The 11,578-nt window shown below is 36.9% G+C and overlaps 1 protein-coding gene across 2 annotated transcripts; it reads left to right on the top strand.

The window, feature by feature from the left end:
• The first annotated feature begins 8,337 nt into the window (after nt 1-8,337).
• On the top strand, nt 8,338-11,152 carry LOC105191672 (juvenile hormone acid O-methyltransferase). 2 transcript variants are annotated; one of them, XM_025302565.1, is made up of 6 exons: nt 8,338-8,725; nt 9,226-9,529; nt 9,608-9,779; nt 9,995-10,127; nt 10,221-10,371; nt 10,508-11,152. In XM_025302565.1, exons 2-6 carry the CDS (start codon nt 9,346-9,348, stop codon nt 10,693-10,695), a joined length of 828 nt encoding a protein of 275 aa, XP_025158350.1. In that variant the 5' UTR covers nt 8,338-8,725; nt 9,226-9,345; the 3' UTR covers nt 10,696-11,152. The 2 variants fall into 2 exon arrangements, with proteins under 2 accessions (XP_025158350.1, XP_011153524.2); XM_011155222.2 differs by lacking the exon at nt 8,338-8,725 and having other exon boundaries at nt 9,004-9,529.
• The last annotated feature ends 426 nt before the right edge of the window (nt 11,153-11,578 follow it).

The raw sequence follows: 11,578 nt of genomic DNA, 5'->3' as shown, positions 1-11,578 counted from the left end.
TACTTAGTGAAATTAGCTTGTATTAATTAATATTGTCGAGGTAAAATATGGATATTTTATGGAATGGAATGACGTCGCGAAAACTATTTATGACGTTTACTTAATAACCAGCGCAAAACATACGAAGATACACTCAAAGATAAGAAGCGAATCTTATTTTACGTACAGAACCGTTTCCGCGAAATTCACCACAGATGAAGGCTCGCGGTTCGCTTTTTCTCGCACGCATTTCGCTCGCTGGCTGTTCAGCGGCTGATCAGCGCGAATCGTTCGCGGCTCGCGTTAGTACCGACTGGGATTTCTCTCATTGCCTTCGCCAGTTGTGTTCCTTCTCGTTTTCTTTTTTCCGCGACACCCATTGCAACGCGGCTCCCAGCGCGGCTGGCAATAAATATACGCCGCAACCTCCCAATTTTCGCAACGAACAGGCGAATGACGGATATCGGCGCACGCGCGGTTTACTTGTCTCTTTTTTTCGCGGGCAGTCCTTCGCCGCGCATTGTGCAACGTCGAAATAACGCGCCGCTCAGCTACGTACAGCGACTTGGAGCGCTATCTCGTTCTTACCGGTGTAGTCGTCTATTAGAGCGCGTCAGGGCGCAGCGTTCGAAAGCGCAGCGATCGACCGGTATCACGAGCAGATAATCCGCCGTGCCGTTAGTAGAATAGATTTCCGTAATCGTACGATCGCGCTCGAGCCGCTCGTTGGAACGTTTCAATGCTCAATGTACCCCAGATATCTGAATTCTCTCTCGTGTGTGCATGCCACCTGTCTGGGTTCTTCGACAAAGTCGCGATTCAAAGATTCAAAAGTCCGAGGAACTCGCCGTTCGACTCGCTTAGCGCGTCTCAACAATGCGATTTCGTCACTTTATTTCGAACGAATTGTTTCGCCGGGCCGTGTTCGCGCTGGCTCCTCGAGGAGAAATTTTTCTCCATTTTCTCAACATTATGTCTCGCATCTAATTAAAGCAGAACAAACCGCCCGAATTGTACTCTTTGATATTTTACGCGCATCAGACAGACAAAAGGCGGCAGTTTGAATAATCATGCCGTCCAATTACTACGTGCATCTCGTTTGTTGCATCTCGTTGCGCTCGCGAACGAGCTCGCTATCACGGTCGTGTCCAAACTCAGCTGGCGTAGCTTTAGTAGTTGCGCTATAATGATACCAATTAATAGGCAGCGCGAGAGCTAATGGAGCGGCCGATGGCTCGCCCGTCGCGCGGTTCGCGCGCACTTTCGTCGCGCACTCCCCGGCCAACGATCGCTCGGGCACCGAGCGCTCAAGTATAACGTTAAGTGTTTATTTATGCATAAGCGCGGGCTTGGATACGCGGTTCGCGCCGTGCGCCGCAAAGTGCCCCGCAATCTTCCCGCATACCGCGACTAACACGACCGGCAATAATTTACGTTCTTTAGCCGCCCAAGTATTTCTAAGCGTACTACACCGAGGCGGTTATTACCGCGCGTCTCGTTCGAGTCGCGCCGAGTCGCCGGTATCTCGGCATCTCGGCGAGGAGATGACCACGCGGCGCTCTTTATCGATGTTACAAAGTTAAGAGCTGCAAATGAGCCGCAGCAATGAACACCTCGTGCGCTCGCAACAAGTATGCGCTTCGCACACGAGGACCATCACGGAAAATAAATGCGCAGCGAATGAACGTTACTTATATCACGTTTAAATAAAACGAGCGACGAATAGACGCGCGATTACGCTTCTGCGTAACGGCGAGAGCGAAAAATTCTTCAACGCACTGTCAACGCACGGATTATCGGTAACGCGAATTACAGCAATTACAGCGAAGTTGCTGTAATTTGCATCGAATTTGCTCGAATGTTTGAATGCACGCTTACGCGACGCCACGTATAGGCGTGGATAGAAAATGGCAGATCTGACTAATTTGGAGCACGCTATATATATTGCTATATATCGTCGATTTACAAAAACAAAAATAACCAGCGCGCAAATACGAAACTACCATTACGCATTAACGCGGATAGTGAAGTAACTATTGCCGATTATTGCCGTGCATGCATGGTATGCACGCGCGTTGCATCACACTTTTTACGCTCTATCGATCGCATTCTTATACGCGAGGGCACGCATATAACATCTTGTCTGCGCTGCGTCTGCACTTGGCATAGATTTCAGGCGATTTATTGGATAATATACTTCTCAGCAACGTAACAATGTGCTCGTACTTCACACGAGACTAGCTGCTCGACTATGTCTATTCATCTCCCCGATTGACGTTCAAGTGATTTTATCTCAATTTGCGTGCGGCGTGCGTTTATTTTCGCAAAAAGATGCTTTTGTCTCAGTTATATCGCGTTGTGTTTTCACGTTTAACAATATTTCTCATCATTTTCCAAGATATATATATATATACCATATATATATATATATGAGTATTCAACGTTAGCGCCGAGAAAAGTAAGCGATTGACAACTGTCGGGAAACCTATTAAAGAAATAAACAATTCAAACCGAGAAATATCTCGTCGATAATCCGAAACATCGTTAAGTGCAAACCGTGGACGGAATATTATATTCGGGAGAATCCTGTTGCATTGTCGCAATGATAACCGCCGAAATAACGTTCGACTTTCGTCAGGCAAGAATCAGGCAAGAGTTCGCGCATAAACAAAACGACCGAGTCGCCCACAATTTGGTGCAAAAAGGTATACGAATACGCAAAATACGCACACCTAGGAGTTGGCATTTCGTGTGCGTCTTTCTCACATGTCATTCCGAGACATTGCTGTTAGAGTTGCAACAACAAGCTGGCGAAGTAACACGCTCGTTTCGCAAGCAGGAGCAATGCGACCTGATACGAGAGGACGCACCGGCACAGCGAAGAAAACTTAGCAGGAGAAACGAGTAACTACACTTAAAACAGTATAAATTCGGAAAACTCGTCAAGAAGGCAACGTTAAATTTATCTCGCAACTTTTTTAATAAGGACGAAGTGTGCCGCTTGGAATGAGACATTTGCGCGGAGGCTTGTATTCGTCTTTACTGCATGCAGCAGATCGAATACACTGTAAATTCACTTGGTCTAGTAATGTCAAATAAAAACCATCGCGTTTCATCAGATTTGCAAGATGTGAATGTAAAGCGTAAATCCTTAATTGCATCCTTATTTTCGAAGATGTAAAAATATGTAGACTTTTATAGCAGCTGCACGTGTAACACGAGTCAATTTTTTTTGTTAAATATATTATTTCAATAACAATAATAAATTTCACGAGATGTATTTCACGGAATATATATATGGTATACTTATCACGGTAAAAATTTCGTAAGTTTTTACAATCTTCTTTGTAGGACAAAGCAATTCTGAGCTAATGAAGAAGGGGTAACGTTTTAAAGCGTAAAAACGCCGCAGTTACCCAGTAATTCTCACTAAATCTCCTATCGTCATAGATATCTCATCTTTTACAACAATGCAACGTAACTCCAAAATCCCACCTCTGGAAAAGTTCTAATAAACCTTGGACCCTTGACGCAACTCTAAAACCCCACCTCCGAAAATGTTAACATCAGAGTTTTAATAGATGGACATAGACCTTAGACCTCTGACACAATTTCCACAACTGCATCCTCTCAACCGAGGTGACGTTTTAAGTAAAATGAAAAGGCTAGCACATTATTCGCCTGACCAGCATCCGAGTTAGAACCACAAGTTCGGCATCCAGAGATCTTTCTCTTGGCGTTTAATTTTTACACTCAGGCATTTAGACGTGGAGTTGGTCTAGACGTTCTTTCCAAGTTTAATTATTATCCACTGCCTAAAAAAGAGAACACAGTCGTGTGCATCATAACATCGTTGACGAATTGGAAATTCGGAAGCGACAGAGCTAGCGCTGCCCATCCACGCAGACCAGCAACATTTTCTTTTGGTTGCTCTCGCTCGCCCTCTCTCTGGGACCAGCAGTAAATTATTTATACTTTCCTTTGCCTGAGTGGCCCTTTCTTTTTATTTTTCATCTTTTCTTCTCTCTCTCTTTTCTTTTCTTTTCCTTTTCCTTCCTTTTCTCTATCCCCCTTGGTATGTCTCCTTAATTGTGAAATCCGGTGTCAGTGGCTCAATCTTGTCGATCTCAATCGGACATAACGAACACGGAATTTTGCTCAGACCGCGATTTTTTGTACATATATGTATACGTACACATTTATAAATCTTACAAATTCTCTTTCATTGTGAACCCGCTTAATCATCAATAAAACAAGTTATTTGTAATTCTAAGCCAATCTCGTTTTTGTCCAACTAATTATTTACGACACAAAAATTCTCCCTTTCCTCAACTGTCACTCACGGTCCTATCCCAGGTAAAAGGATTCAGTTCCTTGACCTAAATAAAGGACCACCGACGTACATCCGCGTCAGATAAAGGGGTCATTCCGATCCTTGATCTGCACCGCGGGTTTGTAATATACGTCGGAGCTTGCGAAAGCAAGCGTCAAGTTGCGTTCCTCCTCCAGGACGTAACAGAAACAATGGAGTTTGCTAAAGTGACCATAATAATTATAACACACGCAATATCACAGAACATTGCAAAAATATAGCGCGATAATATTATCGCTAGTAACTCAGTGTTAAAACCTATTTGTTTCTTTCCTGATTACAATTACGCAAACAGATAAAAATATTTCCTAAACGGGTACTCATGTCATGTTCACGCGACACTTAAACGCACGTGTTAATACAACATCGCCGGGATGGTCTTGCCAGCAGTAGCTGATTGAATAACGATACTGTTAAATGAACGGGATCCATTTCAAGCGAGCGATATCTATGATTATTTTGTTACATAACAAAAGTTAATCAAGCGGACAGACAGGAACACGCCACGCGAACCCATATGACTACTAGAGCATATAGCTTATTGAAGTAAGTACCGTTCCGTGTCTACTTGTGAAGGAGCGACGTAGAGGGGCTACCAATCGCGGTTTCCGTGACTACATTTTCATGCCACGTTAGAAATTATTAGCGTGAAAGATGCATAGCGGCAGGCGTTGTCTTACAACAAAGAATCGCGATAACATAATAAAAAAACGATAACGTAATAAAAAAAAAAAAGAAAAATGCCAATTGCGACAATTACTACGATCTAGTGTAACTGTAAAAATATGCCCTTGTGCCGTTTAAAAGCAATTTGAGCACGATTGAAATCTTACAGAAAAGTAGATGTCAGCTTCTCAATTGTAAGAAAAGACATAGAAACGCAATTTTGTGCGGGTGATTGCGTGTTCTCTGATACGACAATTGAAACGTTCAATTATTTCGATACATAAGTCATATAGGATAAAGTAATTTCAAACCCTTTCATGAAAAGTCTCTAATCTAAATTCAACGGTTTTATAGAGCACTATCACAAAATTTATGTAATTTTTGGACAGAATTAACCCTAGACTATATAACTAAATATATGCACAATGAAATAACGAAGGATCATAATATACCATATGTGTATAAGCAGCGAAAAATAAATTTCCCAATCAGAGAAATTTGACAAGAAATTTTAAGAAAACTCATAGAAGTTCCTGGCGATACGAGAAGTATCTCTTAAAATTTACTGCATGTCTTGCTCCTCCGATTATACAAAATGTGAAAATGAAGCTCAATTCGCGTGGTTTGGTCTTTCGCAAAAGATAAGAAGTTAACTCTTTTGAATGACATCATTCGCGCAATCAGTCTCTCACGTTTTTAACAACTGACTTACATATTTATACTTGATTATATATAAATAATCAAATATTATTGTTTTTTCGCAATTTTTCAAATCAAATATTATCGTCTCTTCGCAATTTTTTCACTATAATTTAGAATTTCAAATTAATTGAGTTGTTCACAATAGAAATAAATTGCAACAAATGAAATGTAAAAATTTTAATCTGGAATAATTAAATCAAATTGAATTAAGAAAATAATTTACTGTAGCTTAGACCAGAACCCACGCGGGTGAAAGTATGTTGTATAGTGTTTACCATCGTGAATATTGATTCGTATGAATACTAGTATGTTTTACCCGTTCTTCAACAGATGACACTTTTGTACAAGTATTTATACAATTGTAACCGTGCTCTAATTGTTGCTCCTTATGTAACATTTAGTAAGCGCGCGACACGCAATAGTATTATATGTATATGAAGAATGCTAATAGCATGAAGTATTGTAATACTCAGATTTAGAACTCTGCTGATTAAGACTATGGAACTAGGGTATTGTATTAGTCGTGCCAAAAGCAACAAGATACGTACATAAAATTCGAACCGATAAAGAGAAGACCTACGTATAAAAAAATTGTATGTACGTACATAACTATGTATGTATATAACTAAAATGTATGTATATAACTGACCAATGTTAATTGTATATATAATTATTATGTACATAATTAACGTTGGTCAGTTTCTACAAAATAAGATTTATAAAAATAATAATTTATAATATATTTATATAAGTACACAAAAGAGTAACTTCAATTTAAAATTTCATGAAGGACATAAGATGTACATAATATATATCGACTAAATACGTCGAAGAAGGAGAAACAAGGAAAGCCCGGTAGCTTTAGCAGAGAAGACCATGAATTGCGGAGACCACATTGTTAGGTCGATAACACGAAATCACATTAGCAAGTAAAGTAACGAAGCCCATCTTGGGTTAAACAGATAGTTCCGAAGTCCGAGATCTTAAATCCTTAAGAGGATTAAAATGTGTACAAAGAAAATTTAAATATAGAGTTTCTATAGCACTAAATTTTTTACAACTCCTGCCAAGTTTACATACAGGGTGTCCCATTTTAAAGGGCCCACTCGAATATCTCAGAAACACTGCGTTAAGTCGAAAAATGCTTAAGACAAAAGTTGTTTGACTCAAAGGGGGACATAAGACAGCGATAGCATTTTGTTTATAGATGGCTCCACTTTCGAGATATTCACTGATCATCAACTTTCTTAAATGGAAATCCTAACTTTTTATTATATCATCTTTTTCTATCAATTAATTTGAACAACTTTTGTCTGAAATATTTTTTTATTTGCTTAATATATTTTGAGATATTTAAGGAAAACTTGGTAACTTTTTCAACATTTACCTTACGATATCTCACTAACTATTTGTCGAAAGAAAAAATAGTATTAGACTTTTTTACTTTATTTATTGTATACTATCAAGAATATATTACTATATTACATATTACAATACTATCAAGAATATATTACTATAATAGTGCCCTAACTTTTGTTAACTTAATAATTTTGAACATTTGTTCATATATTACGTAAAATCAAAGATATTCTATCGTAATTTAATCAAATTTCTATGATAGATATGAGACATAATATGATATGTAAATACGATAATATGAGATGTATTAATAAATACGCGTGACTTAGCATGCACATAAATCGAATACTAGGACGCATTTGATATATTCGCATGTTTGATAAATGATGAGAGATTAGTAAAGAAATAAATATAACTAGCGAAGATACGGACGTCAGTTGAGTTGCGGAATAACATGAGCTGCAAATTAAGAGATTGGTTTGAATAATGTAACACATCACTCAATAAGTTCGTAGGATGACATATAAATGGCGCTACTATTGACAAATCCATATGATTTTTAGGTAGTACTAATCTTCAAATGATACGTGTCAAAAATTTCATGACAATTGGACGTTTAGTTCAGTGGTTAGGATTTTTTGATGCGATATGTGACAATGGATGAAACATGGATCTCACTACACTCTAGAATCAAATCGGCAAGGAAAGCTCCAGGGAAAGAGATTTGGCTCCGATGAAGAAGTGGTTGCCGAAACTGAAGCCTTGCTAAAACGAGTCGACGTCGTGCGTCACTAAAACCACTGTAACTTGTAAACTAAATGTCCGATTGTCATGAAATTTTGACACGTATCATTTGAAGGTTAATACTTCCTAAAAATTATATGGATTTGTCAATAGTAGCGCCATTTATATGTCATCCTACAAACTTATTGAGTGATGTGTTAAGTATAGTTGATAGTTGATAGTTGATAGTTTTAACTCTGAAAATTACAAAATGCAATCAATTACGAATGCCAAACAATACGTAAACACCAGTGAAAGCATTGTTTTTCATTCGGACATTTACAAGCAACTGTGGAATTGCAGAAAATTAACATTTTATTAGAGAATTTTAATAAGGTGTGCTACACACATTCACACACACAGACACACACACACACACACACACACCACATACACACATATATGATTGCTACATCACGAATGAACATCGTCAAAGGAGAATGTCCTTTTAAAAATTTATAACATGTATATCCAAGTTGTGTATCCTCTATAAATCACATTTCTAGAAACTGCTCATCTCTGGAAAAATCACTCTCATACCAGTAACGGACAGATCGCGATTTTGTTAAATATCATTTCGATGTTTCTCATCATTATTTGCTAATATACGGATCAACTCTTTGCCACGAGGAATTATCTGCTCTGCAAGGTGACGACCTGCGACTTATATCATTGTCCAGCACGCCTACGCCGCTGGCGCGCTCGCCCGTAACTTAGTATATTTCATTCTACGATCTTATTCGGTTAGTTGGCGTATAGAAGAGACGTTATTGTACAGAGTAAGCGTTAATTTGTGTTTCAACTGGCAGCTGCCACCTTCAAATCTTCTTAAGAACTCACCTGTGCACAATATATTTTAGAACAGTACGTATCTGAATCAATCAGTGAAGTATAACATCGTCTGACCTCTCTGCAGAAAGTTAAACATCGCGTTTTAGCAAAAATATTTTTGGGAAAGATATAGATATTTAAGCGTGTCTTATGTTCTTCACTACTTTGCAAATTATCTACATGTTATCACAAATAATTGGAAAAGCGACCGACAATTTTTTGCATAAATTTGCAGTAAATTTATATATTGTTTCTGTAAAGTAGTATTTCTGCAAAAATAAATTTTCATGCATAACGTTTAACAACTTCGCATTTTGTTATGACAAGGTGTTGCAAAATCTCATCTAACCCATTATTTTTTCGATTAATATTATATCTTAAGCGAGAGTGAACATCGAGTAATTCTTGGCAATCAATGTTTTGCAGGTGGCGTCAGTATACAATATTCATTGTATATACAGACTACTTTACCCGATTGTATATATATGTCATGATACGCACTGCATAAATTCAACAAGAATTTTATGTTTCAGAGGCATCTGTTTGTTTCCCGAAACATTATCCGAAATTACTGAGAAGTGAAGAACAAAGGAGAAGTAGAGAAAGGAGATAATATTTTGAAATAACATATGAATTAGTATTTTCAATCCAACATGGTAAATCCGTCGGAATATAGCCAAATGAACATGTCACGGTATTACATACGGCCCTTATTTGACGAGTTTGAAGAAGAAATAAAATGTATGTCGGGAAAGTGTATGGACATTGGTTGTGGTCCCGGTGACACTACAAAAGATATTCTCCTACCCGCACTCGACGCAAAAGCGGTAGTCACTGGTATGAAAATAATATATTGCTAAAATATCATATATGTATGTTAACGAGATTTATCATTCAAGTACGATTTGTTTGAAGGTACGGATATCTCGGAGAGTATGATTACACACGCCAAGAAAGTATACGGTGATGAGATACGACTCAATTTCGACATACTTGATATTGAAACAAAAGAGCTGCCAAAAAAATATATTTCTCAGTACGATCACGCATTCGCATTTTATGTTCTGCATTGGTGCCAAGATATTCGGTAAGATAGATATTTAACGAAATACGGATATAAATTGAAATGGATAAACTGATTCGAGAAAGTATTATATAATTTAATTATTCACATCTATCCATCATCATTTTTATAATTTTCACCATTTATAATTATTTTTATAATTTGTTGATAAAACTTGTACCAATATATTCCAATAAGCATGTGTTCCAAATATTAAATATACTTCTTTCATCTAATAGACAAGCAATTGAGAATATCTATAATTTACTTCGACCTGGCGGAACTGTATTAGCACTAACAATCGTGTCTCAGGACGTATTTGATGTCTTACACAAATTGTCGCAAGATGTACGCTACAAGTCATATATAAAGGTAACTTTTACCTATATACTTTTTTATTGCTTATATTCCTTCGCAAATATTTATCATAACAAATTGTTCAATATTTCTTATGTGTTTGCATAGCATATAAATCATTTCATCCCGCCGTTTTACAACTCTCTTCAACCACAAAAAGAATTAAAAACATTGCTCAAAAGTATTGGCTTTAATGTACTTCACTGCAGTTATCGTGAAAGAACATACCTCGCTGAAGATGCTCAACACAAATTCTCACGTATGTATCTTTAAAAATGTGTTGGCGGGTGACAGATGTAATCTCTAGTAATTTATTATCATTTGTAGTACCAATATTTAATATAGATCCAGCTTAAACTATATCTTTATAATAATTATTAATTATTTCAACACAGCTATGGTGCTATCTTTCCTGACGGAATATTTGAAAGACATGCCCCACGAGCGAATGGAACAATTCAAAAAGGATTTTTCACAGGAAAATACAAGAAGAAGAGTTGTCTATAAACGCACGCGCGGACAAGATGAAAGGATGGTGGCAGATTTACATGAAATATTAGTATTTTATGCACAAAAGAATTAATGATATATCCTGGTAAAAAATATGCGTTTATATGCAGTGTCGTTGATGTTCGTCTTTATATCAAAATAAAGTACATTTTATTTACTCTTTACCATTATAATTACCGCGCTACTCCACAAGCTACTTTAGTTAAGTTTAAAGTTGTGGATTTAGTAATGCTTTGAGAATACGAAGACACCATTCAAGTTTATACGTTTATCTTATTTAGAAATAACGTACTGAAGAATTATAATTATAATAGGTAGATGTAGTTTCAATAAATGAGTATGTTGGCATTAACATAACATGTACATCGATTGTATATTTGCAACCAGTACCATTTTTCTACCGCAAATAAACAATATATCAATCCATAGTAATATGCAAAATTAACATTCTTTTGCTAAAGGTTAACAAAACGTAGGATAAACATGAGCAATAATTTGACAACGCAGCGTGGCGTATATAGTACACGCTTTCTACACTACATTCATCAACAATATAATTTTAAAATTTATCTCTTATTTTATATTGATAAACTTGGCGTTCAATGCTTTTTAAATTTTGTCCAAAAAATTGTTAATATATGCGAAATTATAATAGGAATGAAGATAACTTTAGAAACGAATGTCTAAAAGGTATAAGCATACCACTGATATGAATATTAAGAATCATATGAGACAATTGAATAAAATACTTGTTCATATATTACATAAAATCAGAGATGTCCTTCCATTATAATATAATCATATTCCTACGATAACATGATACATATTGACCCAACATGTAGATACACTTGACTCAACATGAAGATAAACCGAATGCAACAACGCAACATATTTCATATGTGGGCGTGTTCGATAAATGAGATCGTTAAAGAAGTATGACGTATGATTAAGGAAGA

The sequence above is a fragment of the Harpegnathos saltator genome, unplaced genomic scaffold (assembly GCF_003227715.2).
Source record: "Harpegnathos saltator strain DR-91 unplaced genomic scaffold, Hsal_v8.6 scaffold498, whole genome shotgun sequence".
Classification (NCBI taxonomy): Eukaryota; Metazoa; Arthropoda; class Insecta; order Hymenoptera; family Formicidae; genus Harpegnathos; species Harpegnathos saltator.
Note: the sequence above shows the minus strand (reverse complement) of the source record. Positions and strands in the feature narration are given on the sequence as shown.